At 36.9% G+C, this 26001-nt stretch overlaps 1 protein-coding gene across 1 annotated transcript; it reads left to right on the top strand.

Annotated features, from left to right (window-relative positions):
• The first annotated feature begins 6106 nt into the window (after nucleotides 1–6106).
• SIGE (sigma factor E) lies at nucleotides 6107–14168 on the top strand. The gene is made up of 6 exons (XM_077371133.1): nucleotides 6107–6263; nucleotides 8549–9307; nucleotides 9844–9990; nucleotides 11314–11550; nucleotides 11918–12181; nucleotides 13734–14168. The coding sequence occupies exons 2-6, from the start codon at nucleotides 8609–8611 to the stop codon at nucleotides 13929–13931; spliced, it is 1545 nt and encodes a 514-aa protein (XP_077227248.1). The 5' UTR covers nucleotides 6107–6263; nucleotides 8549–8608; the 3' UTR covers nucleotides 13932–14168.
• Nucleotides 14169–26001: the final 11833 nt, after the last annotated feature.

Genomic DNA, 26001 nt, shown 5'->3' on the forward strand with positions numbered 1-26001 from the left:
TTGAATTTGCGGGTGACCTGCGGATTGACCCGGCCCACCAGCGGGCCGTGCGGGTCACCTAAATTTTGACCCGCAAAAATGCAGGTCATTTCCTCACCCGACCCGTGTGACCCGCACCCGCATCACCCGCAGGTTGACCTGGCCCGACCTACCCGTTTGCCAGGTCTATTAGTTCCTAGGGCATGGAACCATAAATGAAATAAAACATTCAAGTTTTGTGATCATCAATTATGGAAATCATAATCTAATTTTAAGTTGGCAAAAAACAACTCATGCCAGGCAATCAAGAAGCTATTCGTCATCGTGTGTGTTAAAACAAGGTAAATAACTTTCATTAAATGGATTTCATCATGCATCTGATACACATACATAAAAATATATACAATGCGAAATATTAAATATAAGGGAAAATCTAACTCACCCACGACGATTGATATATTCGTTCATCAAAGATAAAAATTTAGCAAATGCAGAAGAGGATGTAAACTTGCATAATTAACAGAATATTTAATATTTTCATCGAGATATAACTGATTTTTATGAACGGTCGAATGATGTCGAGATAATCCAAGCATTGCAACGAGTGGACCTTTGTGGGGCTGCTCTCCGTGGGGATAATAAGTCGGGGTTTACTTTATCCTTGTATAGCCTTTCTATCCCTCCCTCTGTGTTGAGAACAACCTTAATGGGATACAAGCAGAGTATCCAATCTCTGGGGTTTATTCACGATAAAATTATCCAAACAGAGTAGCTAATAACAAGCACAACTCGCACAAGGATCTCAATGCCCGTTACAGCCACTGTCTATGAAAATAGTTTATTTTATCAACGAAAAATAGGAAGAAGGGTTAAGCTGTTACGATTTAAGAAGGTTAGCCAATCCAAGGGTCATCTTATCCAATTAGGGTAGCCAATCCAAAGGACAGCTTATCCAAGGATTATTTCAATCCCGTTGGGAAACATCCCTAATTATGGACATGGCAAACCCAGAAAAACCAATCCATGGAATTCTCCCAATGATATGACCGTCGACACACGCAAATGAAGGGTTGAAAGAAAATTGATTAATGATCCACCTCAAGTCCTCTAGTTAGATCAGTGAGGATTGTGGAATTGGTGTGATTCTTAGGACATGTGTTCTATATTATACTAGCCATTGGATGAACGGTCAGATCATATCGGATTATTTAAAATAAAATTAAATTATAAAAGTATGAATACAGAGACGTGCTCCATTATAAAATTTAAAAGAATTAGTTGACAAAATTAAAAGAATAATGACGTATGTCAAAAAAGATAGATGACGTCGAGACCCACTAATGGGTGTAAACTAATAGTAACCCTCATCTTAATTAGATTAGATTAAACATAATTAATCGCTGGTCTCTGAGATAACGTGTGAACATAGGGCCGCACTGAAATTCGTGAACAACGGGAAAAGCATCTAGACATTATAAAAAGGAGGATGGTATTTAGGCATTCCTATCCGTATCAGTTTGACCTATTTGATATAAACATAATTAACTAAGCTTATATAGGACAAACTGATGTGGGTGCATTTCCTCATTTTGAGAGTGGGAAACAGTCCTTGTAAAAAATCGCAACCTGTGTCTCCCATGAGATTTTGGAAAGACTTCCAAGGCAAAAAGAGCCCCATTAAAAATTAAAACAAAAGTTAAAAAAAATGAGAGAATTACCTTTGTTTAAGAGTTAATTTTTTAAATTAATGACAACCCCATCACTAAGGCCGACATTTGCGGCCATATGAGACAAACACCAACATGGGTCTCTCCATCCAAACATTATGGCATCAGAGGGACTCTCTAAGTCCAGACATTATGATCAAGATATTGCAAAAGACTACCGAATGGATGGATCAGATTAATCAAAGGTAGGACCCACTATATCGCAATGGGTGTACCTTATTGTATTACAATGATGTAGCCCAATGCCAAAGCATTTCTCTAACTAAGAGTTATCTAGTCCGAAATGACGACAATAACTAGTGGGTTCTTGTCAGCATGTTTGAACAAAGAGCCCTTATTTTTTTTTTAAATAATAATTCACATTTATGTTTGAAGTTTTGCGAACGAGCAACAAACCAGCAGAAGGCATTTGAGTAACAGGGCCTCTTCGATACCTTCAAAAAATTCTCTGTTATATGCAAATGGTTTCAAAGTTAATTATAATTATTTGCAAATGACGGTAGTAATTGCTTTAGAAATAATATAATTAAGGGCTTCCCAAAGGTTTTTAAAGGTCGCATCTGCCGATAAGACACATTCAAAATAAAAACTGATTTCGGTGGCATCCCAGGAGGCCCTTAATCAAGGAATTCATTCAATTCAAGGCATAAAATTTCCGCATCTTGTGAGGCACGTTGTCAACTGCCTCTTTGATTCTCACGATCGAAGTGATATACTCTCCCCCTTTTCTTCCCTAGGCCACCCCTCTCCTGTATTAATGACTACGATTGCAACTTGGGTCGTTGACCCCACGCGAAAATAACCCAGGTCGGGTTTAGAAATCATGGGTCTTGGGTTGAGTTGTGTTTTAGGTTGAAGACCCAACCCAATTCTTATGGGTGTACTGTGACTTTTTTACAGATATATGTTGAATAACATGACAAATTATTTTCTAATGTATTGATATAATTGTTTTCATTGGGCTATCCATGTTTCTGATGTGAAAAAAATAGTTTCTTTCTTAAATTTATACACTTGAAGTTATAAATCTAGAGATTTTTAGTGTCATACTCTGTCGTTTTCTACAATTTTCGAACTTAGACAATATTCTACGCTAAATAATAAAATCCCGACCCAACCCTAACCAACCGAGAAACTATCTTGGGTAGGGTCAGCTTTATTTTCCAAAGAAAACTAAACTTGACCTGGCCTGAAATAATTTCTCGGCTAAATTAGGGTTCTGGAAAACCCGACCCTCCCGACCGGAGTTGCAACCCTAGTAAATTAGTAATGACTCCTCTTTTCATACTAGAGGGACGTGGCCCTCTTTTTGGTGTGTGTGTGTGTGTGTGTGTGTGTGTGTGTGAGAGAGAGAGAGAGAGCATTATTTTCCACGGGAAACTTCGTAGAGATTGTCTGGTGGGCCATCTCTATCCCAATTGATTGGCTTTTGTCTGATCAAGGTTAGCTGATCTAAGTTGCTGAGCATACCTTGATCAATGACTTAGGATGGTTCCATCAAAATCGGACATGTAAAAACATCAATCTCGATGAAACGCCACGTTTGTGATGAGCTAAATTGGTTCACCAAAAACACATTACAAGAAAGGGCTACTAAAAATCCCAGAGGGGCATTTGCTAGCATCCATCGCAAAACGCATTTCGCGGAAGGTCTGTTGCATCTGACAGCAGCCACAGAGGCTCACTTTTAAGTAGATTTTGTCTTCATTCACGAGGTGGTTGATGTATCTTACAGTAGACCATCCGCGAAATGCCTTCTGCGAAGGAAGCTAGCAAATCCAAAGGTTGATTTTTACCTGCAGCAATTATGACAGCAGCTACTAACGATGTTGTAGTGGTGGTCATGACCGCCAATAAAAATGATAATATAGTTTTTTAGAAAGAAACTATAGGGCTCGTTTTGACCACTGGTAAAATAAAAAATTATAGTTTTTGTAAATGTTTCGGCAACCGGTAACAATATTATAACTTTTTCTAAAATGAATTGAATTTATGGAAGACCCAAAAATGAAAATTATAGTTGTGTAAACTTGCTACATCGCACCACTCCAAATCCATTCCTATCTATAATCGCCTAAAATTTTATTTTCATTATACGCCTTGTGTTGATCCAAGGCTTTGAAAACAAAACTTCGTAGAAACCATGATTTTATATTTCATTCGAACATTTTGTTTCGCCCGAAATATTTCGATTTCAGCCGCTACCGAAATGACATCCACTTAGATTCAGAAAATCACAAGATTTCACCCTAAATTTTGGGTTTTCGTTAATGTTTTGGTGGTGCAAAACATGCAATTTTTCAGATTAAAAAAAAAGAGCAAAATTTCTATCAAATATTAATATTTTTAAAGAACTGCTGAGCAAAATTAACTCCACTCGCATAAAAGAGAAGAAAAACGAGATTCAATTAAGTTATTTCTAAAAGGGCTTTGCTAGCGTCCATCGCAGAAGGCTTTTCGCGGATGGTATGTTGCATCTGACAGCAGACACACAGACCCACTCTTCAGTATGTTTTGTCTTCAGTAACAAGGTGGCTGCTGTCAGATGCAACAGACCATCTGCAAAAAGCCTTCTGCAATGGACGCTAGCAAATCCCTTTCTAAAATATAACAAAAGAGAAAAAGAAAAAATATCAGTGAAGAAAATTACCTAGATTTTGACCGTAATTTCGTACCAAAATGATTCTCTGATTTTACAAGATTTATGTCAAAATTTCGTACTAAAACCGAATTATTTCTGTTTTGTTGATGACTGAAATTGAAACTAAAATGGAAATTTAAAACCTTATAATTATATAGTGAAGTGTTGGTCTAAATTTCCCCAAGTTGTAAGTAAAGAGACTGCATTTCATAAAAACATAAAGTTATCCAAATACTTAGAAAAACAAATCCATTTAAAAAAATAAAATAAAAGATGATACAATGTATCACAATTTGTACTCAAATTTCTAACACCAACTCAATAGCTTAGGCTTTTGGAGCCATTGGTTGTTTGGCAGTGGGACCAAGGGGAATAGGCCAATATTTATCTATCCAAACAAGGAAACTAAAAGGTCTTTCTATCATTTTAGGGAAATGTTATCAGCACTACTGTATTTTGATGAGGGCACTCCTCACTTTATTACAAGTATGGTATGTCCCACACCATAGGATGATCCAAACCTTCCATTAGATGGTCCACAGCCTAAATAGGTTGTGCCCCAAAAATCATTTCCATAGGTTGATCCTAACCCTCCGATCTAAATGTTAGAGGGTTGATCCTAATCCTCTATAGAACGGAGGGTTAGGATCAACCTATGGAAATAAGTTTTGGGGCACAAGCTATTTAGGCTGTAGCACATCTAATGGACGGTTTGGATCATTTTATGGTGCTGGCCATACCATACTTTTAATAAAGTGAGGAGTGCCCTCATCAAAATACAGCAGTGCTGATAACATTTCCCATCATTTTATCCTACTTTCTTATGAGTAGTTTAATCTCTCTCTAGCTAGTTTATTTTTTCCCTTTTTCCTTCCTTTTATTTATTTTGTATTTTCTTTATTCCTTATTTGTAAATTTAAAATTAATTTATTAATAACATTAAGTTTAGAGCTGAGTTGAACCATGGTTCGATCGGTCTGGACTCTGGATGGGACCTTTCCAAGGTCAAATCACTTGTTCAACTCTCAAAACATTGCTACATAAACATTACGGGACTGTTTGGATACATGGATTTTACAACCTAAAACTTTCCAAACGGCCCTAACAAGTCTATCCTAATGATCCCTTTTGGTCCCGATGTGGGGCCCGTAGATGTGTTTGAGTCCATTGATCCAACCCATAATACAAGTTCGGCACATTGCCATTGGCCTCATCTTGACATCATGATCCTAGCCCTTGATCTATTAAAACTCCTTTTTAATTTCACAACGAAAAGTTGAAAAGCATTGATACTTTTAGTGATATGCTAGGGACCCTCGCAGAAGGCATTTCGCGGGCAGATCAACGGTCCTGATTAGATGATGCACTTAAACTAGGATGGAACCAATGCAGAGTCCATTTTAAGTGGCTGTCAAGTAATCAACGTGGTCCATTAGACCCTCTTTGTTTTTTATTTTGAGAACATGGATTATTCTAGAAGAGATCTAAAAAACCAAAACAACAGGACCTTAATGGGCCCCACAAAGTATAAGAACCACCCACGTGTCTCCCCAGTATCCACCACTTCTCATATCTCCTCACTCAAGATTTCACCCGAACATTTTCCTTCTCCACTCTTGCCACGTCAACCCGGTTTCCGTGACTTCATATTTAGGCGCGGAAAACGAACACGTGCACTTATTCTATCCGTCCGATTTTTTGAAAGGAAAAGAATCCGAGACCGTCAATTTCCAAAACAGAGAGCTTGTGGACAATACTCGGTCGAGTGCTTCAATTCAACCCCACCAAATTCAGCATTTTATTATTTCTTCTCCACTTCATTTCGAACCTTTTCTTTCTCCATTCGGTTTTGCTTTTCGATTTCTTAACTGAAATTCGTCGGAAAAAAAGGATCCAATTTTTCTTTTCTCGCAGAGGTATGAGATCTAGGCACCTGTTTCTGTTAATTTCTGCATTTATCGGCTTCAATTAGATGCAATTTTTCATGAAAGTTCCGACTTTTAGTTGAAACCTACTGTACTATTTTGGGATTTTTTTTTTGTAAATTCTGGTTTAGAATTTTCGATAATTTCTACAGATGCATGGATTACTGTTTGATTTGGAAGTGGAAACTGGGATTTTCTACAATTTCAGTTGAGTTTATTAATATGATGCAATATCCATACTACCATATATGTTGGACCCACCTTGAATTATTTGGAGACTCTATAGAGTGTGGCCTCCCTTGTTTCAAGTGTAAAAAATTTCTAAGTATATGAGCAACAGTCCTGGCTAAAATTGTGTTTAATGGTTCCTTGATCATGGTGATTTCTGGGACAGTGTAAACCAAGGTGATGATCACCATGTGGACAGGCTAGATAGAAGGCTGGATCCATACATGTGAGAAATAGATGGAATTGCATCATATTGTAACGAATAAATATTGCATTGGAGTTGTATTGGAATGTTCTTGAAAAGTAAATAACTAAATGTACATACTTGAATGATCCTTTGTGAAACTAATAGTAAGTATTGCTGAATCTTATTGGAAGTGCACACCAATTGCTCTGAATTTTTCTGAGGTGATGAGGTCACAAAAATGCTCATGAGATTCATCCATAGAAAAACCCAAATTTGGTTTTTCCCATTATCCTTTTGCTTGGGCGAAATTTTGGAAAAATTAAACTACATATTTTCACATGACAGTTCTTGTAACCTATGAATTTTCCAAATGCAAGCTTTTTTTTTACTGTTTGACTCTCCACTCAAATCAAGAGGAAAAAGGTAAGTAAAGAAAAAAGGCATATATATTCTTTTCCTTCTACTTCTATATTACGTACATCAAAACGGACTCTCTAAGAAATTCAATACCCATAGTCCAATATGGAGGAAGGAAACAACAGAACAACTCAACTCAAATCAACTCAATTCAACTCAACTAAGCCTTTGTCCCAAACTAGCTGGAGGAAGAAAACAACAATAACTTGGAATTCTTATTTCATTGTTGAAGATTTTTCCCCTTCCAAAATTGTTCATTATTAAAGATTGTATAATAGGGGTTGCTTCGCTTTGAAAGCATAGCACGCAGTGATGCCTGCCCTTATTTCCACTACTTGAAATGATTGTTACGAACACAAAAATGAAAAATCCCAACTGCAGATATGTAAGGGCCAAAACTGCTAAGGGCATTCCGTCCAGAGTAAGTGTTTGGTTAATCAAGTATTTCTAACTTGGTTGTGGTAGAATGTTGCATGTGCTGGGGAGAAAATAATTATGAGGAAAATAAACCGACACAACTTAGTTTTTCATTAAGTTTCAAATGTGAAAGAAAATGAAAGCAGATCATGAAGAAACTTTGGAAGTGCCATTTTATAGGTTGATAATAGTTATAGAATAATTTGTCTATAAATTATGAGCTAAAACTCATGCTGTTGCTGCACATGCTCATCTTTGATTGTCCGATCCCAAGCCACCTCTTGGATGACCCTCACCCATTGTTAAACAACCACTTACTCCAAAAGCTTAAGCTGTTGGAGAAGGCGTAATTTATTCTTTTATACTTTAACACTCCCCCTCACATGTGGCCCCTCTTTCTTTGGGTTGGCCTACATGTAGCACATGTCGCCCCATTTTTTGGGTTGACCATTGCATGTGAATTTTTTTACTATCAAGGAGGTTTGAACCCAGAACCTTTGCTCTGATACCATGTTAAACAACCAATTACTCCAAAAGCTTAAGCAGTTGGAGAAGGCGTTATTTATTCTTCTATACTTTACACCCCATAAATTGTACTGGTGAAGTGCTCATTGCTTCCATTCATATGACCTATGCCCTATTGGTTAGATGGCTAATATTATTAAATAAAGTGATTTTGGGGCATTTGATCAGATTAGACATGCACCTCTCTCTCTCTCTCTCTCTCTCTCTCTCTCTCTCTCTCTCTCTCTCTCGATTTTGGGGCATTTGATCAGATTAGACATGCTCTGTGTGTGTGTGTGTGTGTGTGTGTCTTTTGGTTAAGTATTGCTTCCATGCGATAGAATGTGTCGCTTCCATTCATATGACCAATGCCCTATTGGTTAGATGTAGATGGTTAAATATTATTCAATTATGTGATTTTTTGGACATTTGAACAGATTGGACGTGCACACAAACATCTCTCTGTGTGTCTCATTTGGATTTCTTCCTAACAAGTTTGCTAAAATTACAATAATCTTCACAGGTTTTGGAACACTGAGATAGCTTTCATTCCCCACCATATCCGGTGCTTAGACAACTTGGTATGGGTGTTATGCCCATTTCTAGTTCAGCTTGTCAGACGCCATTAGGAGTGGGTGCACGGTTCTCGACCCATCGATCTCCACTACGAAGACCCACCTTTTTGGCTTTCAAAACAAATAAAAGCAAGAATTCAGCTTTTGTTGAGCCACAAGAGCTCATTCCTCTTCCTATAGACACGCCTAAAGAGCATGAAAAGCGTGTAAGGAGAGCCACTAAGTCTCCCAAAAGAGTAAAAGCAGTTTCCATTGATGGAGCTTCTCCTTGCACCATAGACTTAGACTACAATGAAGCCGCAGCGAAGCTTGAAAGCATTTATAAGCTCAGCCCAGCTGATGTTTCTAATGTGGAAGATTCTGACTATGTCATTCAGAAACCTCGTTTGACGAGGAAGAGAATAGGTCAATTCAATGAGAAAGGTGAGAAGGAGACAGCTGATATAGTTAGGAACCAAAGGAGGAAGACAAAGCGTTTGAGCCTTGACAAGAGGATAACTTTGAGAAATAAAAAGGAAGAAGAGGCCATCAGTTCAAGTCACAGTACGACAGATGGTGACGTGGGTGGTAGAGATATTGAGAGGCTTGTTAGGGATTACTCAGTATCAACAGATTTGGTTAGCTGGGATTGGAAAAAGATGAAGATACCCGCAGTCCTTCCTTCTTCTGAACATGGTAGGCTGTTTAAGCTGATGCAACCCATGAAGGTGAGATTTTATTTCTTTCCTGATGAGTATATGTTAATCACTGAACTTAGGACGGTATTCTTTTTTTTTTTTAAATAAAATTATTTGATAAAAGACTACTTCAATTTTCAATAATATAAGCTCGCAATGTGTTTTTAATTATGTTATGCAAGATTTACTTGATTATATACTGTATTTCCTGGGTTTCATGGCCTATGCTTTTTATGGTTGCTTCATATTTGGCGTTTATATGCAAATTCAATTGTTTTTATCTTGAGATATTTCCATAACCTCATCTTACAAAATAGCCATAAATCATTCTACAAGTTCTTTCGTAACATGTTACATATGCATATTATTTTTAGCATCTGCATTTAAGGTGAGACTCTGAAGTCTGTACACATTCTATAATCTATACATATGGTACCTTTCATCCTTCTCCCTTGCTAAAAAGAAATTATCGCTTTTCCGTCACTTTCGAACATCAAAGGGAAGACCAGTGTTTTTTCTTTTAATTTTCCACATTGTTCTTTGTTTGATGTTTACTTAAATTTTAGGCACTTCTTGAGATGAAGGAAAACTTGCATAAAGGTTTGGGTAAGGAACCCACTGATGATGAATTAGCTGCTGCAACAAATATGAGTGTAAGACAAGTGAGAAGGCGTATAGAAGTCGGCCGAGCTGCACGAAACAAGCTAATCAAGGTGCTTCTCTCTCTCTCTCTCTCTCTCTCTCTCTCTCTCTCTCTCTCTCTCTCTCTCTCTCTCTCTGTTCTGAAGGTCACATTGGAAGCAAGATTCCTCCTTTGATTGTTTATAGATATTTTGATATCTTAGAAAAACAGCACAAGTATTATCTATTGGAGTTCTAGACAATATAAACCATGTAAAACGGTCCTATATGCACATAGAAAATAAGAACAATTCAAAGGAATGACTTGATAATAAATTCCTACGAGCAATGACTGCAATTCCTGGTGTAGGGTTTCAAGAACAAGTAATAAAAGACCTAGTACAACTTATTACAAATGGCCTATAAACTTTAAAGGTCATGGTCCCCAGGCGATGACATCTCTCTCTCTCTCTCTTTCTCTCTCTCTCTCTCTCTCTCTCTCTCTCTCTCTCTCTCTCTCTCTCTCTCTCTCTCTCTCTCTCTCTCTCTCTCTCTCTCTCTCTCTCTCTCTACACATTTGACTTAGTTCTATAAATGTATTTTGGTTTCTTCTTTTGTGTGCACTTTCTACAATCTTTGCAACTGTGAATTGCTTGCTTCAACACCAGAAAACTAAGTTTTTGACAGTTTCCAACCCTTGCAAATCACCTCCAGGGATCTTTCCAAGCTTTTCTCAATTTGCAACCTTCCCAAGCTTTTCTAAGCTTCCAAGTTTTTTTTATCATTACTCTGAAATTAAATCTCTCTCATAACTTGAGTCGGACTAGTCATATCTTTAATTAACTTTCCAAACTCCTCGTTGGAGTGATGTGCAACTTTTATGACTCCACTCCAGGCTACTCAAAGACCACTACAAATTTTGACACTTAAATATTCATTGGTCTGAACTTAATTGTTAGAGTTGCAAACTTGAAGATGGTGACAATGGCATCTTTGCATACACAGACTACTGAGTACTGACACGTCTCTGTTTAAAAATATTTTTTAAAAAGGACGTCTCTGTTTAAAAATATTGCACTTAGATTGTAGTATTAGCCCTCTTGATGTATTTTTTAGCATTACTATAATATTCATTTGAAAGGTACCAGAGAAAAACTTAGCATTATGTTCATATTTTTGTTTAGGACACTTCAGCTACACGTGCAGAACACAGTTCTTAAAAACATTTTCAGTGCTAGATATTTCCTTGAAGAATAAATTTACATCAAGTATCAGTCTCTTTAGTTCAAGTCACTGTAGAAATTTAAAGTTTCTGAGGTTGTTTCTTATGGATCTTTCTCCTCCTAGAATCTTCTTAATTTGGAGTGTTTTGAAGCAACGTGACTGAAAAATTAATCCTGTGAAAATTGTTACAGCATAATCTTCGGCTTGTTTTATTTGTAATCAACAAATATTATCAAGAGATAGCGAGTGGTCCAAAATTCCAAGACCTATGCCAAGCAGGGGCAAACGGACTCATCACAGCCATTGACAGGTTTGAACCAAAGCGTGGTTTCCGACTATCCACATATGGTTTGTTCTGGATTCGGCATGCTATAATGCGCTCCATGACACTTTCAAGCTTCACACGCGTTCCCTTTGGTGTTGAATCGGTATACTTTTGTCTCTGCAACCTCATTTCTTCTTATATTTGTTTTTTAGTACACATGGTGCATTATATGAACCCATGCTTAGAAATAGAAAGAATGAAATAGTTTGTTTGCCTCAACTGAAGTTCTACCTTTTCTAAGTGCTTGCCTAGAATTAGCTATAATTTGGTGCCTTGTTTAAAACAAAAGTGCTTTCTCATTAGAGTTCTTCATTGTAACTTTCCAGGAAAGCCCCATTCTATTTCATTTTGGAAAAATTTAATATTCGTATTCATATGAAGAAGCATGGGCAATTTCTTGGCTGTTAATGTTGCTCATGCCAGCAGATTTGAATATGTTTACATAATAACTTTTCTATGTAATTGTGCAGGTTAGACTGGAGATTCAAAGGGCCAAATTAGAGTTGTTATTTGAACTTGGGAGGTTACCAACAGAGGAAGAGATAATTGCCAAAGTAGGAATATCTCCTGAGAGATATCATGACATCATGAGGGCATCAAAACCAGTTTTGTCACTCAATGCAAGACATATGATCACACAAGAAGAGTTCATCAAAGGGATTACCGATATTGATGGTGTTGGAGGCGACAAACGGAGGCAACCGGCGCTTCTCCGGCTCGCTCTTGATGATGTGGTAATTATCTTGTTCAACTGAGTTCTACCACTCTTTCCATTTTCATGGAAGTACTTCACCTTTTCTACTGTCAAACATTGGTGAAATTATAATTTGCTGGTCTAGTCAGATTAGTGGAGTTCTGTATAATCTATATTTTGAAAAAAAAAGAAAAAAAGAAAAGAAAAAGGGCAGAGGATCTGCTTGGGACCCTGGAAATTGTGGTCTGCCTCCTCTGTCTGTTGGAAACAATAGAAAACTTGTAAAATGGATGAGCCCCATGACTTCCACCAACACAAGAAGGTAAACGGTAAACCACTATGTCCAAGGTCCTTGGCAGACCACTGAAACTATTTTCTTTGAATTTTAGTCTATTTGCTTTTTTTAACTGGTTCGCTTTAATGGTAGAGTTATTCCATTTTATTTTTGTAAACCAAATATTCTTTGGTGTATCCAATTTAAATGCCCTCAGTTTTTATTGTTAATTTGAAGAATGAATTGAGTTGTTACAGTAGAAGCCATGTGGGTACTTCTCATTTCTTCGCGGGGAATGATATTATTTAGATGCACTTATGTGGAACATTTATCAGATACATTGTACTTGGGAAACACCCACAGGCAGTCAGTGTGAACCAGAATATCCTTCCTGTGAGTCCTGTCATGGAGATTCTATAGCCTAAGAGAACTGTTTGCTCAGATGATTTGAATATGGACCGGTCACATATTTTAAACTGTTCATTTTCTGGCCACTCATTGGACGTTTTAGGCTATCTGATGAGTAAAGTTTGTTTGTTTGTTTGTTTTTTGTTTTTTGTTTTTTGTTTTTGAAATGGCATATCAACAGTGGGATCAGATGGTCACCCTGTCCGTTTTCAGCATGTCCGTCAATAGGTGAATAGCGAGGCGGATTGTTTAGCGAGGGATGGGATGATTAGAAGTTCCTTGGAGATCTTTGATAGTTTGATTATCGCCCCCCTTGACTTACCTGTCTTTTTTTCCTCTACTTTCTCTCTTCTCTTGTACTATTGACCTCCTTGGTCGTGGTTTTTTCCTCTTTTAATACATATTTTACCACTTCAAAAAAAAAAAACAGTGGGTTGGATGGTCCACATCATGCTGACATCACATGGGTGGGGTCTCCCCTGTCTCACAGCTGCATTTTGCGGAGATGCCTAGTTTCCAAAACACTCATTGTAATTTGCAATGAGACACTTTGTTTTCACAAGATGGTAGTGTAACATAACTATATTTGGTCCTTTGGGCATGTCAATGTACATTTTATAACATATTTTTTCTTTTTTCCGCCGGGTTAACTGTACTCATCAATACTGAAAAAGATGTGTGCATAGCATTTTATTAATTTTACTGGTAACATTTTCTCCAGGTTATCCCCAAAGTCCCCAAACAAATAATTTAAAAAAAATACCTGCTGATTATTTGTGTTTCTAACCGGGCATACTGTTATAATCCAGAATTCCCAATATGTCCATGAATCATAGAAGAGTAATGTGATTGATTGACTAAAACCCACTAAGAATTACTTCTCTTGTGGTTTTTTTTCTTTTTTCTGCAGCTTGATTCTCTTAAGCCCAAGGAGAGCTTGGTGATCAGACAGAGATATGGACTAGATGGGAAAGGTGACAGAACATTGGGAGAGATTGCGGGAAACTTAAATATCTCAAGAGAGATGGTCCGAAAGTATGAAGTGAAAGCATTTATGAAGCTCAAGCATCCGGCCCGAGTTGATTATCTCCGCAGATACATTGTCTGATCTCTGCACTATGATCTGTATATCACCAAAGCTTTTCAATGTAATCCTTATCCTCATCATCCACACTATACCATTGCTGCATATGAAAGATTTGTATCATAGTCCTTAAAAATATATGAACAAACTAATCTCATACAATGAAATTCATTCTAAACCTCATTTGTATGTAACCTGTAATTATTTATTTTGATAAGATAATGAAGTTTTATGCAGGTATAAGGTAAATCCTTAAGCTTCTGAATTACTTGTTCAGAGCCCAGATTTTAGGTGAGGCCCAACAATGTGGATTGTTTTGTTGTGGTTCACTCAATTAGCTTCTAAAAGGTTCTAGAATGTTCTTATTTCTTCTTGACAATCTATATTTTAAGTTTCAGTCTTTCGTAGAAATACTCAGTTTTTAGCTTTCCTTACAGAAGTTTCTATGGATGTTCATTGAGTTTGTACTTGATTTCTCATCTAGAACTTGCTATTTTTTAGAGTTCTCTGAGTAATAGAATTGAATGATTAACTTCGAGACTCAAGCTCTTCCCAAGCAGTCACAGCAGAACTAAACCGACAACATAATGACGATGCCAATTTAGCAAAATGTCATGTATGTGCCCAACACTTCCGTTCAAATGAAACATTCTTAAGGTATTTAGGGTTAAGGGTTTAGGGTTTTCACTTCAGTACTAGCTTTTTCCTCCCAGGTAAGCATATAGATTGGTAGGTTCTTTATGGTTCTCTAATCTTATCAGAGAAAATGGAAATTGTCAGTAAAACTGGAAAATGATCTGAGTTCTTAGAACATCAATCATTTGTAGAATCCTCCCTCAAAATTAACAAGTGAAGAATATTGATGCAGTATGAAAACACATGCAATAATACACAATAGATAAAATGAATCATACTTAAAACAAATATCAAATATACTAACAAATGAAGAAAAACTATCAGTAATGAGAGCCGTTTTTCAAAACTTAGGGGAATAATTCAGAATCGTTCTCACTCTTTAATGAGAAGTTCTCCCTTGGGACATCAAAGCCACAATTCCGCCCTGAAGGATTAGCAGAATTCAAATAGCAGCATATTTAAAATTTTAATTTAACAAATCCAAAAATATATACAGTCAATTCTAGTGGATTATGAGCATAATTAAGAACTCTGAAATCTTCCCAAGTGTCACATAATACTGTTAGGGCCCGTTTGGATACCCCTTGGATTTGGATTTAGAGGTGAATTTGGATTTTTAAATCCAAATTCGGCGTTTGGCAAGCCTTTATGACGTCTGGATTTGGATTCGAGTGAAATCCACAAGATTTACAAATTCCTCACGTTAGTGTAATTTTTTGGATTTATAAATCCTTTCTGCGAGAGGTTATTTATAAATCTAAATGTGACCCGTAGGGGGTTAAAATGACCAAAATATACCAAATAAGTGTTAAATGACTAAAGTGCCCACATGACATTAAAAAATGATCAAAATAAGTCGTATTAGGTAAAATGACTTAGAAAACCCTCGGGTCAGGCAAAATGACCGAAATACCCCTATACCAAGTAAAAATGACTAGAATACCCTCGAGTAGTGCAAAATGGCTAAAATACCCTTATGGCATAAAATTGATCAAAATAACCTCATACAGGGTAAAATGACTAGAATACCTCAATATCATGAAAATTACTAAAATGCCCTTAGATCAAGTAAAAATGACCCATGACTCATAAAAAATGACTAAAATGACTAAAAATACCATCATGAGATAAAAATGATAAAAATACGTCATATTAGGTAAAATGACTAGAAATACCCCTATACCAGGTAAAAATGACAAAATACCCCCGAGTCGTGCAAAATGACTAAAATACCCTTATGACATAAAAATGATCAAAATAACCTCATATAGGGTAAAATGACTACAATACCCCAATATCATGGAAAATTATCGAAATACCCCTATATCAAGTAAAAATGACCTATGGCTCATGAGAAAAGACTAAAAATACCCTCATGAGATAAAAATGATAAAAACATGTCATATTAGGTAAAATGACTAGAATACCCCCGGATCATGCAAAATGACCGGAATACACCTATATTGGGTGAAAAATGACCAATTACCCTGAGTCGTGGAAAATGACTAAACACCCTTACGACATAAAAAATGATCAAATTACCCCCATATAGGGTAAAACGACTAGAATACCCCTGGATCATGGAAAATGGCTGAAATGCCCCTATATGAAGTATTTTAGAGCTTTTTGGTTTTGTTAGATTTCAAATTGAAATCCAAAGAGCATCCAAACAAAAAAAAATTAGATTTGAAATCCAAATCTATATGTGGTCATCCAAACGGCGTTATTTATAAATTTATGAATTTTAAAATTCTTGATTTCAAATCCATGGATTTTGGAAATCCAAATTCACCTCAAAATTCAAATCCAAGGGGTATCCAAACGGGCCCTTAATAACTTCCAGATGAAACTTCCTTCAGATTTGACATGAATCAGCCACTTAGATGATTGATTGCAAAATGTATTGGACTTGACTCCAAAAGTTCTTGTACAGCGGAAGCAGAGGCAGAGAGCTAGGACTGTCTATACTAGATGTTCAGAATCTATAAAAGAAAAAAAAAAAAAAAAGAGCTTGGGCGATGATATTTTCACCCTGCAGTACGCATTCGGCCTCCTTTTAACGTGATTTGACGTCAAAAAGCATTAAAGTTGCCCACTGTTCACATTATCAGGGGGGCGAATGACTACTGCGGGAGGTGAAAATATCATCTCCCAAAAATCTTTCCATTCATTCTTAAAAGGTTTGGGTGTGGCCCAAACCGGTACCATTATGAAAAAAGAAACCCTACACTCACTTCTTACTGATTACATTACTGATAGGTTCGTGTCATTGATTTGCTTTATCAATCCAATTGTACCACATTCTGCCAAAATTTCAAAGAAATTTACTAAGCCTGTTTGGATTGCAAGAAAAAATGTTTCTTGCAATTTAGAGAAATTTTTTCTTAGGAATTTTTTTTTGTTTCTACAATTTAGAGAAAAATAGTAAATTTTAAGGATATCATTATAAATTAAAGGTCCCTGTAAATAAAACTTAAAAAGGTTCAATTCACTTTTTTCAAATGTAATCAAACAATCGAAAAGAATGAAATTTCAGATTTTTTTATTCTTTTTCAAACTTTTCTAGAAAATTCCTACAATCCTAACAGCTCCGTAAAATTAATTTTGACAAACACAGCTGAATCCTTGCAATTATACATGCTAAATATGCTTTAATTAGGGTTGCAACTCGGGTCAGGTTAGGTCGGGCTGAGGCCAAACCTAGCCCCACCCGAGGCAGCATTCTCATAACCCTAACCTAACCCTAGGCTCCTGAAGTCAACGAGGGTCAAACCTAAGCCTAACACAACCCGAACCTACTCAGGTCAACCCTAATCCAAACAGGCCTCTAAATCTCTCAATCCTAACCCAACCCCTGTAATCCATTTTTTTCCAAATCAGGTTAGGGTGAGTCAGGTTGGGTTCACATTGGCCTAGGAGAAAATAAGAAAACATGCAAAAACTAAAAGGAGTCGATTTATCACTGGGACGATATTGGGTTTGGGTCAGGTCAGGTTGTCCAAGGCCTCAAACCAGCCTAAAGTTAATTTGGATTGGCTTTTTTCAACCCAACTTGATGAAATGCCAACCCAACCAGAGCCGAAATTGGGTTGAGCCCTTGTTCGGATTGAGCCGGACCAAAGTTGCATCCGTAGCTTTAATATTGCACCAGCTGTTCCAGCCAGGAGGGTCATCCTGTTAAGTAGCCAGCAAGTAGGAATCAAAGAAGAAGGCTGTTTTATATAGGGAAAGTTTCTTAGAGAAATTACGTGGGAATGGCACCGTTACGACATTTCACGTCCGTCTGGCGTCATACAGTTTAAAAGACCAAAATAGCCTTTTCTTCTTTACTTGTTCCTTCTTCTTTTTTCATCTCCACCCCCACTGACGATGCCAGAGAAAATACGAGCCAGAAAAAATGGAAAATGAAGAGGAAGAAGGTGGAAAATAGAAGAATCGACGATGGAAAATAAAAAAAACAAGAGGAAAAAGGAAAAAAGAATAATTGACACAAAAAAATGGAAGACGCCAGGAAAAGAGAGAGAGAGAGAGAGAGAGAGGAATAAGAAGATGAAGAAGGAAAAGTTGAAGTCATTTCAGTGAGATTTGCAGTCGACTCGGTGAGATGTGTGGTTGCGCAACTTTTCCTTCTTATTCCTCCTTTTTTTTTTCATTTTTTCTGGCATCTTCCATTTTATGAGGCACCAATTCTTCTTTTTCTTTTTTATGGGTAAGCTGGGTTTTTAACAGGACCCCTACCGATTTATTTGATAAAGAGAAAGATCGTACAATAAAAGCACAAAACTAACCCTAACTCTGAACAAGCGACAGAGGGAGAACCAAGGCTCAACACATATGAGCGACAAACACTAAGCCTAAGAGATCAAATGTTCAATACTTGTGAATTACATAATCAACTAATTTGGAAGGGGTATGTTGTGCTCTTTGTGAGCGTTTTGGCCAAATTTTGTTGTGAACTTCCTGCCGTGATTTATTTGATTCCTCAAGTTATTCAGCATTGCCTATACTTTTTTCATTATTGATCTCCTCTTATTTCCTCAAATTCTTCTTATTTCCTTCTTCTTTCTCTTCTTTTCTATTCTTCGGGCGTCTCCCAATCTTTCTGGTGTTGATTCTTTTTTTCCTCCTTCCTCTTCCTCACCTTTTGAGTTACGGGTTGTCGACGACAGTGGTGAAGATGAAGAAATAGAAAATAGTTAAAAGAAGAAAAAAGGACATTTTGGTCTTTTTCACCGCACAAGATGAAAAAAAAGCTAGGAAAAATTCTAAAAAAAATGGAATTTTTAACTGAAAATCTAAAAAAAGGGTTGAGTTGGCTAAATTCTCAAAAAGTGGTGAAACGCATCCCAAGGCATGTTTTAAGACAAGAATGCCCTTGAGTTGCTTTTCCGTCCACCTTTTTGAGAAACTTATCCCAATGCATTTCACAAACCTTATTCACCTTTTTTAACTTCTTCTTCCACACGCCAAGTGTTGAAAGTGCATTGCCTTTGGTAAAACTCCATTGTACAGCCCCCTTCTAGGATGAAATCAGCCCATATTTTTCAAAATGGACCATACAGCCCATACCATAAGATGATCCAAACCGCCCAATTGATGGGCCACAACGTAAATAGGTTGTGCCCCAAAAATCATTTACATAGGATGATTCTAACCATCCGATCTAAAGAGGGACTTAGATTATGGAAACTTCTATAGATTGGACGGTTGGGATCATCTATGGAAATAATTTTTAGGGCAGAACCTACTTATGTTGTGGCCCATCAATTGGGCAGTTTGGATCATCCTGTGGTGTGGGCTGTACAGTCCATTTTAAAAAATACGAGGTGAATTTATCACTGCCCTTCTAGAAATTGTGTTCAATTACATAAATGCGCTTGGCTTTTGACTTGGTAGTAGGGAAGACCTATTGTTTCTTCATGATAAAGAGTTTTTATATGGTGTAAACCCATATACTCCAGCATTTTTCAAAAAGTATTGTACGGGTCACACCATAGGATGATCCAAACCGTCCATTAGATGGCCACAATGCAAATAGGTTGTGCCTAAAAAATCATTTCCATAGGGTGATCCTAGCCCTCCAACCCATAGAGGAAATTCGGATTGTGGAAACCTCTGTAGATTGAAGGGCGAGGGTCAGCCTATGGAAAACATACTCAAAACTTTAAACAACATTTCATGTTCTGTATTTTTGTTTGGATAAAAATTGTCCATCCTCTCGAGTTTCTTTCCACTTTCTCTTGATCTCTAACTCTAAGCACTATGTACAATATAAGTAGGACTTACGACACTTTGATGGATGGTCCCACTCGACTCAAAATAGCTTGTGACCCGAACTCAGAAACTAAGATCTGAAAAGCACTCCAGAAAGGATAATGGATCTAATGAAATAATATTAGAATGTATGAACCACTATTTATACCATGGAACCACTATTTATACCCCAGAACCATTATTTACCACTTAAATAATGGTTCTGAGGTATAAATAGTGGTTCTCACTGTAATTAGTGGTTGTGAGTGTTTAAACCACTATGTATACACTCATTCTCACTTTTTATAGTGGTTTTGACTGTAATTGTGGTTCCCAGGAATCTTGAAACCACAATTAGTGCTTGGAAGAATTTAATTGTTGTTCCTTTCATCTAAATGTGGTTCTGAGTGTTCAAACTACTGTTTATAAATTAATGACAACTTTGAGACCCAATGAAATACTATTAGAATGTATGAACCAATATTTATACCCAGGAACCACTATTTATACCTCGGAACCACTATTTACCACTATGTAGTGGTTCCGAGGTATAAATTATACCTAGGAACCACTACATACCACTATGTAGTAGTTCCTAGGTGTAATTAGTGGTTCTAAGTGTTTAAAACCACATAAATACACTCATTCTCACCTTTTATAGTGGTTTTGAGTACATAAATTTTTCAATCTCACAATTTAAACTCTCGGAACAAGTATTAGGCCATCTAAACTATCAACAACCATAAGATTTGAGTGTTTAGACAAATATTTAACCCATTGTTCATAAATTCATTGCAACTTTGACACCCAATGAAATACCAGTAGAATTTGTGAACCTTTATTTATACCTCAGAACCACTATTTATACCTCGGAACCACTATATAATGATAAATAGTGGTTCCTAGGTATAATTAGTGGTTCTGAGTGTTTAATCCCCTATTTATACATTGATTCTCATTTTTTATACTGGTTTTGGCTGCATAACCTTTTATTCTCACTATTTATACTCTCTGAACCACTATATAGTGGTTCAGAGGTCTACATGGTGGTTAGGACGGTATAAATAGATTACCTAAGTGTTTAAATAGTGGTTCCGATCTTCTACATAGGGTCCTCATTGTATTTTCACATTCAGAACCACTATTCAAACTATTGGAACCACTACTTAGTGGTTGAGATGACTAAATACTGGTTTACACATATCAACAGTGGTTCTGAGAACAAAATATTGCTTCTACACATTTAAATAGTGGTTTTAATTGTATAGACATGAGTCTCATCCGGTTTTACTCTAAATAGAAACATAGAGGGCAATAGAGAGATAGAGAGATGATGACAATACACCATATCATTGTAAAGAGGATGATGACAATAACAAATGTCTAACAAAACCATAACAAATCCCGAACAAATAAACAAGATGATGGCAATACATCATAGCATTGTAAGGAATATGTTAAACCTAAGAATATGTATGACAATGGACCTACCAGAGAGCCTTAGGTTTCATAGCCAAAGAAAATAAAGAGATCCAATAAAATCTAGATGTTCTCAAGGAGAGTTTCATAGGTCTGCAATGAAATTTCAATGAAGTTTTACAACAGGCAATAGAGTTTTAATAATTGGCTTGGGGAAGAAGAAGGTAAAAAGGTACAAAGGGTAGGTGAAATGCATTGGGATCCGTTTCTTACCTTCTTGGAGGTAAAAGCAACTCAAGAGCATTTTTGTCTTAAAACATGCCTTGGGATGCGTTTCACCCCTTCTTGTGAATTTAGCCAACTCAACCCTTTCTTGAGATTTTCAGTTAAAAATCACATTTGTTTCCCAAAAAGCTATTCATCAGTCATTTCGGAAAAATAAGGCAATTTCTTCATCCCTTTTCCTTTTTCATCAGCTATGACAGATCTTATCACAATGAACAGAGTCAATGTGTTTGAGTGTTTGTTGGATTTAGTTAAACATCTCTTGTGCAACTACACGTCCTTTTCTCCTACGCAACCGAGGCAATACGCACAACTCTGATTGCACAGTGGAACATTGTGCTGTGCCCAGCGAGAATCTCTGTATTCCAAAAGAGATCAGGGGGGTAACTGAACATTTTCCTGATAATGCCATAATGGAGCTCCCTTTTCACTACAAACAACCCACATAAATTCTGACAATGTGTGGATATTTCAAAGTATTGCCATGTAAAGAATACCTGATTTATTGTGATATCTTGGTAAAATTTATAATCAAATCTATCCAAGGATAAAATTGACATAATGGCAAATAACTAAATAGTGCTTATATAAAGCACTTAGGTAGTAAACATCGAATCGAATCTTGATAAGTATGGAAAGATACTATTCTAATCCAATCTAGTTGCCTAATCTATCTAGGTTACCCCATCTATCCAGCTTGCCCAATCTACCTCCAAGATGATCCAACGGTGAGATCTTAAATTCTTAACCCAATCCAATCATCTGATCTCATATATTCTTGGTTTTTTCACATGGTATCAGAGCAAGTTGGGTTCAAAACTCCTTGATATTAAAAATCTGATGGCCAACACAAAAGAGGGGCCACATGTGCCACGTGAAGGCCAACTCTAAAAAGAATAGCCACACATGAGGGGGAGTGTTGAAGTATAAAAGATTAAATAATGCCATCTCAAACCACTTAAGCTTATGCTTATGGAGTAATTGGTTGTTTCACGAAAATAAACTCAAGCTTAGATTGAACCTCCCATCTCAAGGTTGATGAACAAAGCCTTAACCAGTTGAGCTAAAGGCTCAACCCCAAACTGGACCATGGAACCTTTTATCATCACAGTGAACAGCCCCACTAGATTAAGAGACTACTAGTATATTCATATCTATTTTATTCCTATTTATTTTTATTTTATTTTTTTTCATTTTGCCAGAGGGGAACAATATGCACACCCTCTTGTATTAATAATGACACTCCTTTCTTGGTATACACTTCTATAGACTATAGTAAGAGAGTTTCATTATCAAAACAGTGGAGTGCCTGCGCAAAAAGGCTATCAACAATAATATTCAACCAGGAAACTGTAAAATTAAGAGAGTTCCATGAATTAAAAGTGGAGTGCATTGATCACTTCACATAGCTGTATTAAGATAGTGGAAAGATACTTGTGTTGTAAAGTCATTATCCGAATCCTGGAGCTATTCTCACTCCATTTTTCCAACTAAACATTCGATCTCTATTCCAAGTGAAACAAACATCTCACAACTTGCACCCTATTTTTCTCTATTCTTTGGACTACACTCGTTTTGATATTGGCATCATCTCTTGTTTTACACTCTCCCTTTGGCTGTTTACAAATCCGAATAAGCTATCAAGTACGGCAAAAAGAGATGGCTGGCAGTATCAAAACAAGGGCTTGTGAATCACATCCCTATTGAATTATTGGTGGAATATTCCTCCTACCTGGTGGCATTTTTGGGGGGAGTCTTTTTCATGTTTGTTGCATTGAGGTTAGGGTTCACATCTAGGGCTGCAACTCGAGCCGGGTTTTACCCGACCCGCATCAAAACCTGACCCGCATCGACCCGACCCGAAAATAGCCTGGGTTGGGTTCAGGTTTCTCGGGTTTCGGGTCGAGCCGGGTTTAAAGGGGCCCGACCCGACCCGAGTTACATAAGTTATAGTATGTATTTATTTTTTTCATTGGTTAGTTAAAAGTTAAAAGTTAAAAGTGAAAACCCATGCACGCACTGTTATAGTATGTGAGCGTAATTTCTGGTTCTATGAGTTGAGTTGATTCAAGTGTTTGATTCAGCATTGTTTGATTCAAGTGTAATGTGAGTGTAATTACATCATTGTTTGATTCAAGTGTAATGTGAGTGTAATTTCTGCTTCTATGAGTTGAGTTGCCTTGCCAAACAAGAGTTTTCCTTAAAAAATTGTGTCAACGTGAAAAAACCCAACCCCGATCCGAGATTTATCATGGGTAGGGCTGAGTTTGGGAATCGTGGGTTTTCCAGAAAAAAACCCAGCCCGACCCGACCCAAGATATTTCTCAGGTAGGGTTGGGTTCTCCAAAACCCGACCCGCCCGACCCGAGTTGCAGCCCTAGTCACATCTCCATCAAAAATAAATACAAGTTCCCCTCTCTTTTTTGGTTTTCTTTGTACTGTTCTCTCTTGTATGCATAGAGGACTGCCCGCCAAACGGGACTATGTTTTGTTAAAAGAGGAGAAGTTATGCTTTTGTGACACATGAGCAAGAAGACCATAAAATGAACATGAATCGCCGCCAAACACTAAAAACACCGTGGGAATGACCAAATAATAGGTCATTTTCACTTTTGTCTACATTTTCCAAACGAAGTTTCAAAGAGTTTTCTATAACTTTAAATTCATACGGTTTTGCCTGATAACCTTGCTTCGTTTGGTTGCACAAAAGCTCGGCAGCTGTCGAAATTTGGTTTGGATTTGGCATCCCATTCCACGTTTGGTTGCCAAAATGCATTGGACTTCATTTGATTCCCCTAGATTTCTCTCATGTAATAATTGCTTGTCTCTTTCTTGTCCCCTTCTTCCAAAAGCAAAGAATTATGGTTGAATTTTCTTGGGAATGATGCTCTCTCTATATTGGTAATGACACCCCCTACTTTTTCTCCTACTCTCCGAGTATATGCTGCGCAACCAAATACAACTACACAATTTTCCGAGGTAATTCTAGGAAAATCAAAATGCTTGTCTCCTCCATTTGACTTCCAATTCCACTACTTTCCTAGCCAACCCAAGCAACCAAATAGAAGCATTTTCAAAAAGTTGGCTTGTTTTGCATGAAAAGCATTAAATTGATACGGTTTGTACTTGAATTTTGATTCATAATAAAACGTAGACTGAAAGACAAAAACTTCAAAGCTTTCATAATTATGAATGCTACTAATCAAAACTAGAACGCATTTTTGCTAAAAAAAAAGCCGGTTCGAATTTTTTGACACGTGTAAAAAGGACAAAGAGGGCTAGCACGAAACGGCAAGCGAACTATGGGTTCTACAGAAATGACTAAAATACACTTGTTACGGGAGTAAATTTTCAAAGCAAACATAGGGGTATTATGGCCATATCCTATGGTAGTTTTCAAAGCAAACATAGGTGTTGTAGTCCTTCTTGAAAGAAAGTCTCCAGGAGTTGGTTCTGCCACGTCTATGTAACTGGCTCAATTTGACCAAACGGAGATTACAAGTCCTTTCAATCAAATGCCATTGAGAACTAATGATCCCAAGCCCTTGATCTATTTCAGGTTTCTGCAAAGAAAAGATTCAATGTTGATTTTTGTATTTCTTTATCTTATTCACTATGGAACCAAACTCGCATGCATTGGCTCATGATGTTGTACAAGATGAGCAGCCTTAATCATACATGCATGTACGTGTGACACCCTGAAATTGATCTTCTGTATTGATTCCAATGGTATTGTCTGTATCATATTTTTTCGAGTGTTTGTCATCTTTGGGGGCTGTTTGAATGTATAGAAAATTTTGCAAGAAATGTTTTGTCCACAAAATAATTAATTTTCCAGCATTTTGTAAAGTTATTTTCAAAGAAATTTTCTTATAAAATCTAAAAAAATTCCCCATTTTTAAAGTAAATTGCAAACATACTAGACCCAGGATTTTTTTTTCCATGAAATATTTTCAAAGGAGGGCGTCTAGAGACAAAGGGAGGAGGACCGCATTATTTTGTCTTTTTAACACATAGTCATAGACCCACAGTGAAGACTCCTCAGCCTCTAAATTGGTTGGGTACCTCAGTCACCCAATCCAACTAGCCTACCAGACTTGACCGTCGACTTTACAAGAATGCCAAGTTTGTAAAACAGTCTACAAGACAGATTACACACATCTCTAAACCAATGCTGATTGTCAGGATTCAAGGGTTTTAAGATCCTCTGATGAGGGTGGGACAGGGGTGTTGAGCAGAACTTGTAATGGCCCACAAGATTAACTAATCCTATCACTATGTACGTGGTGAAGGTCACTCGATAAATCATGAGTTATCATTTTAGATTTGAAATTGATGAAAGATTTCACTGCATATAAATAAGATAATACGATAAGAAAAATATTTCTGTTCATAAATACATAAATAAGATAATGTATATAACAAAGAAGATAAGGATAGAAATTTTTTTTTAAAAAAAGAAACGATATTGTTTAAAATTCATTCAATGATGATGAGTTGA

Source organism: Tasmannia lanceolata, unplaced genomic scaffold, assembly GCF_043159265.1.
Source record: "Tasmannia lanceolata isolate RefF3 unplaced genomic scaffold, GAP_Taslan_0.1 ptg000037l, whole genome shotgun sequence".
In the NCBI taxonomy this organism is placed as follows: Eukaryota; Viridiplantae; Streptophyta; class Magnoliopsida; order Canellales; family Winteraceae; genus Tasmannia; species Tasmannia lanceolata.

What these genes read in the sequence shown, in the direction of transcription:
- SIGE (XM_077371133.1), top strand. Translation starts at nt 8,609, where the DNA reads ATGGGTGTTATGCCCATTTCTAGTTCAGCTTGTCAGACGCCATTAGGA. An exon ending in CACGAAACAAGCTAATCAAG is followed by an intron (nt 9,991 to 11,313) that starts GTGCTTCTCTCT and finishes AAATTGTTACAG; the next exon opens with CATAATCTTCGGCTTGTTTT. An exon ending in GGCTCGCTCTTGATGATGTG is followed by an intron (nt 12,182 to 13,733) that starts GTAATTATCTTG and finishes TTTTTTCTGCAG; the next exon opens with CTTGATTCTCTTAAGCCCAA.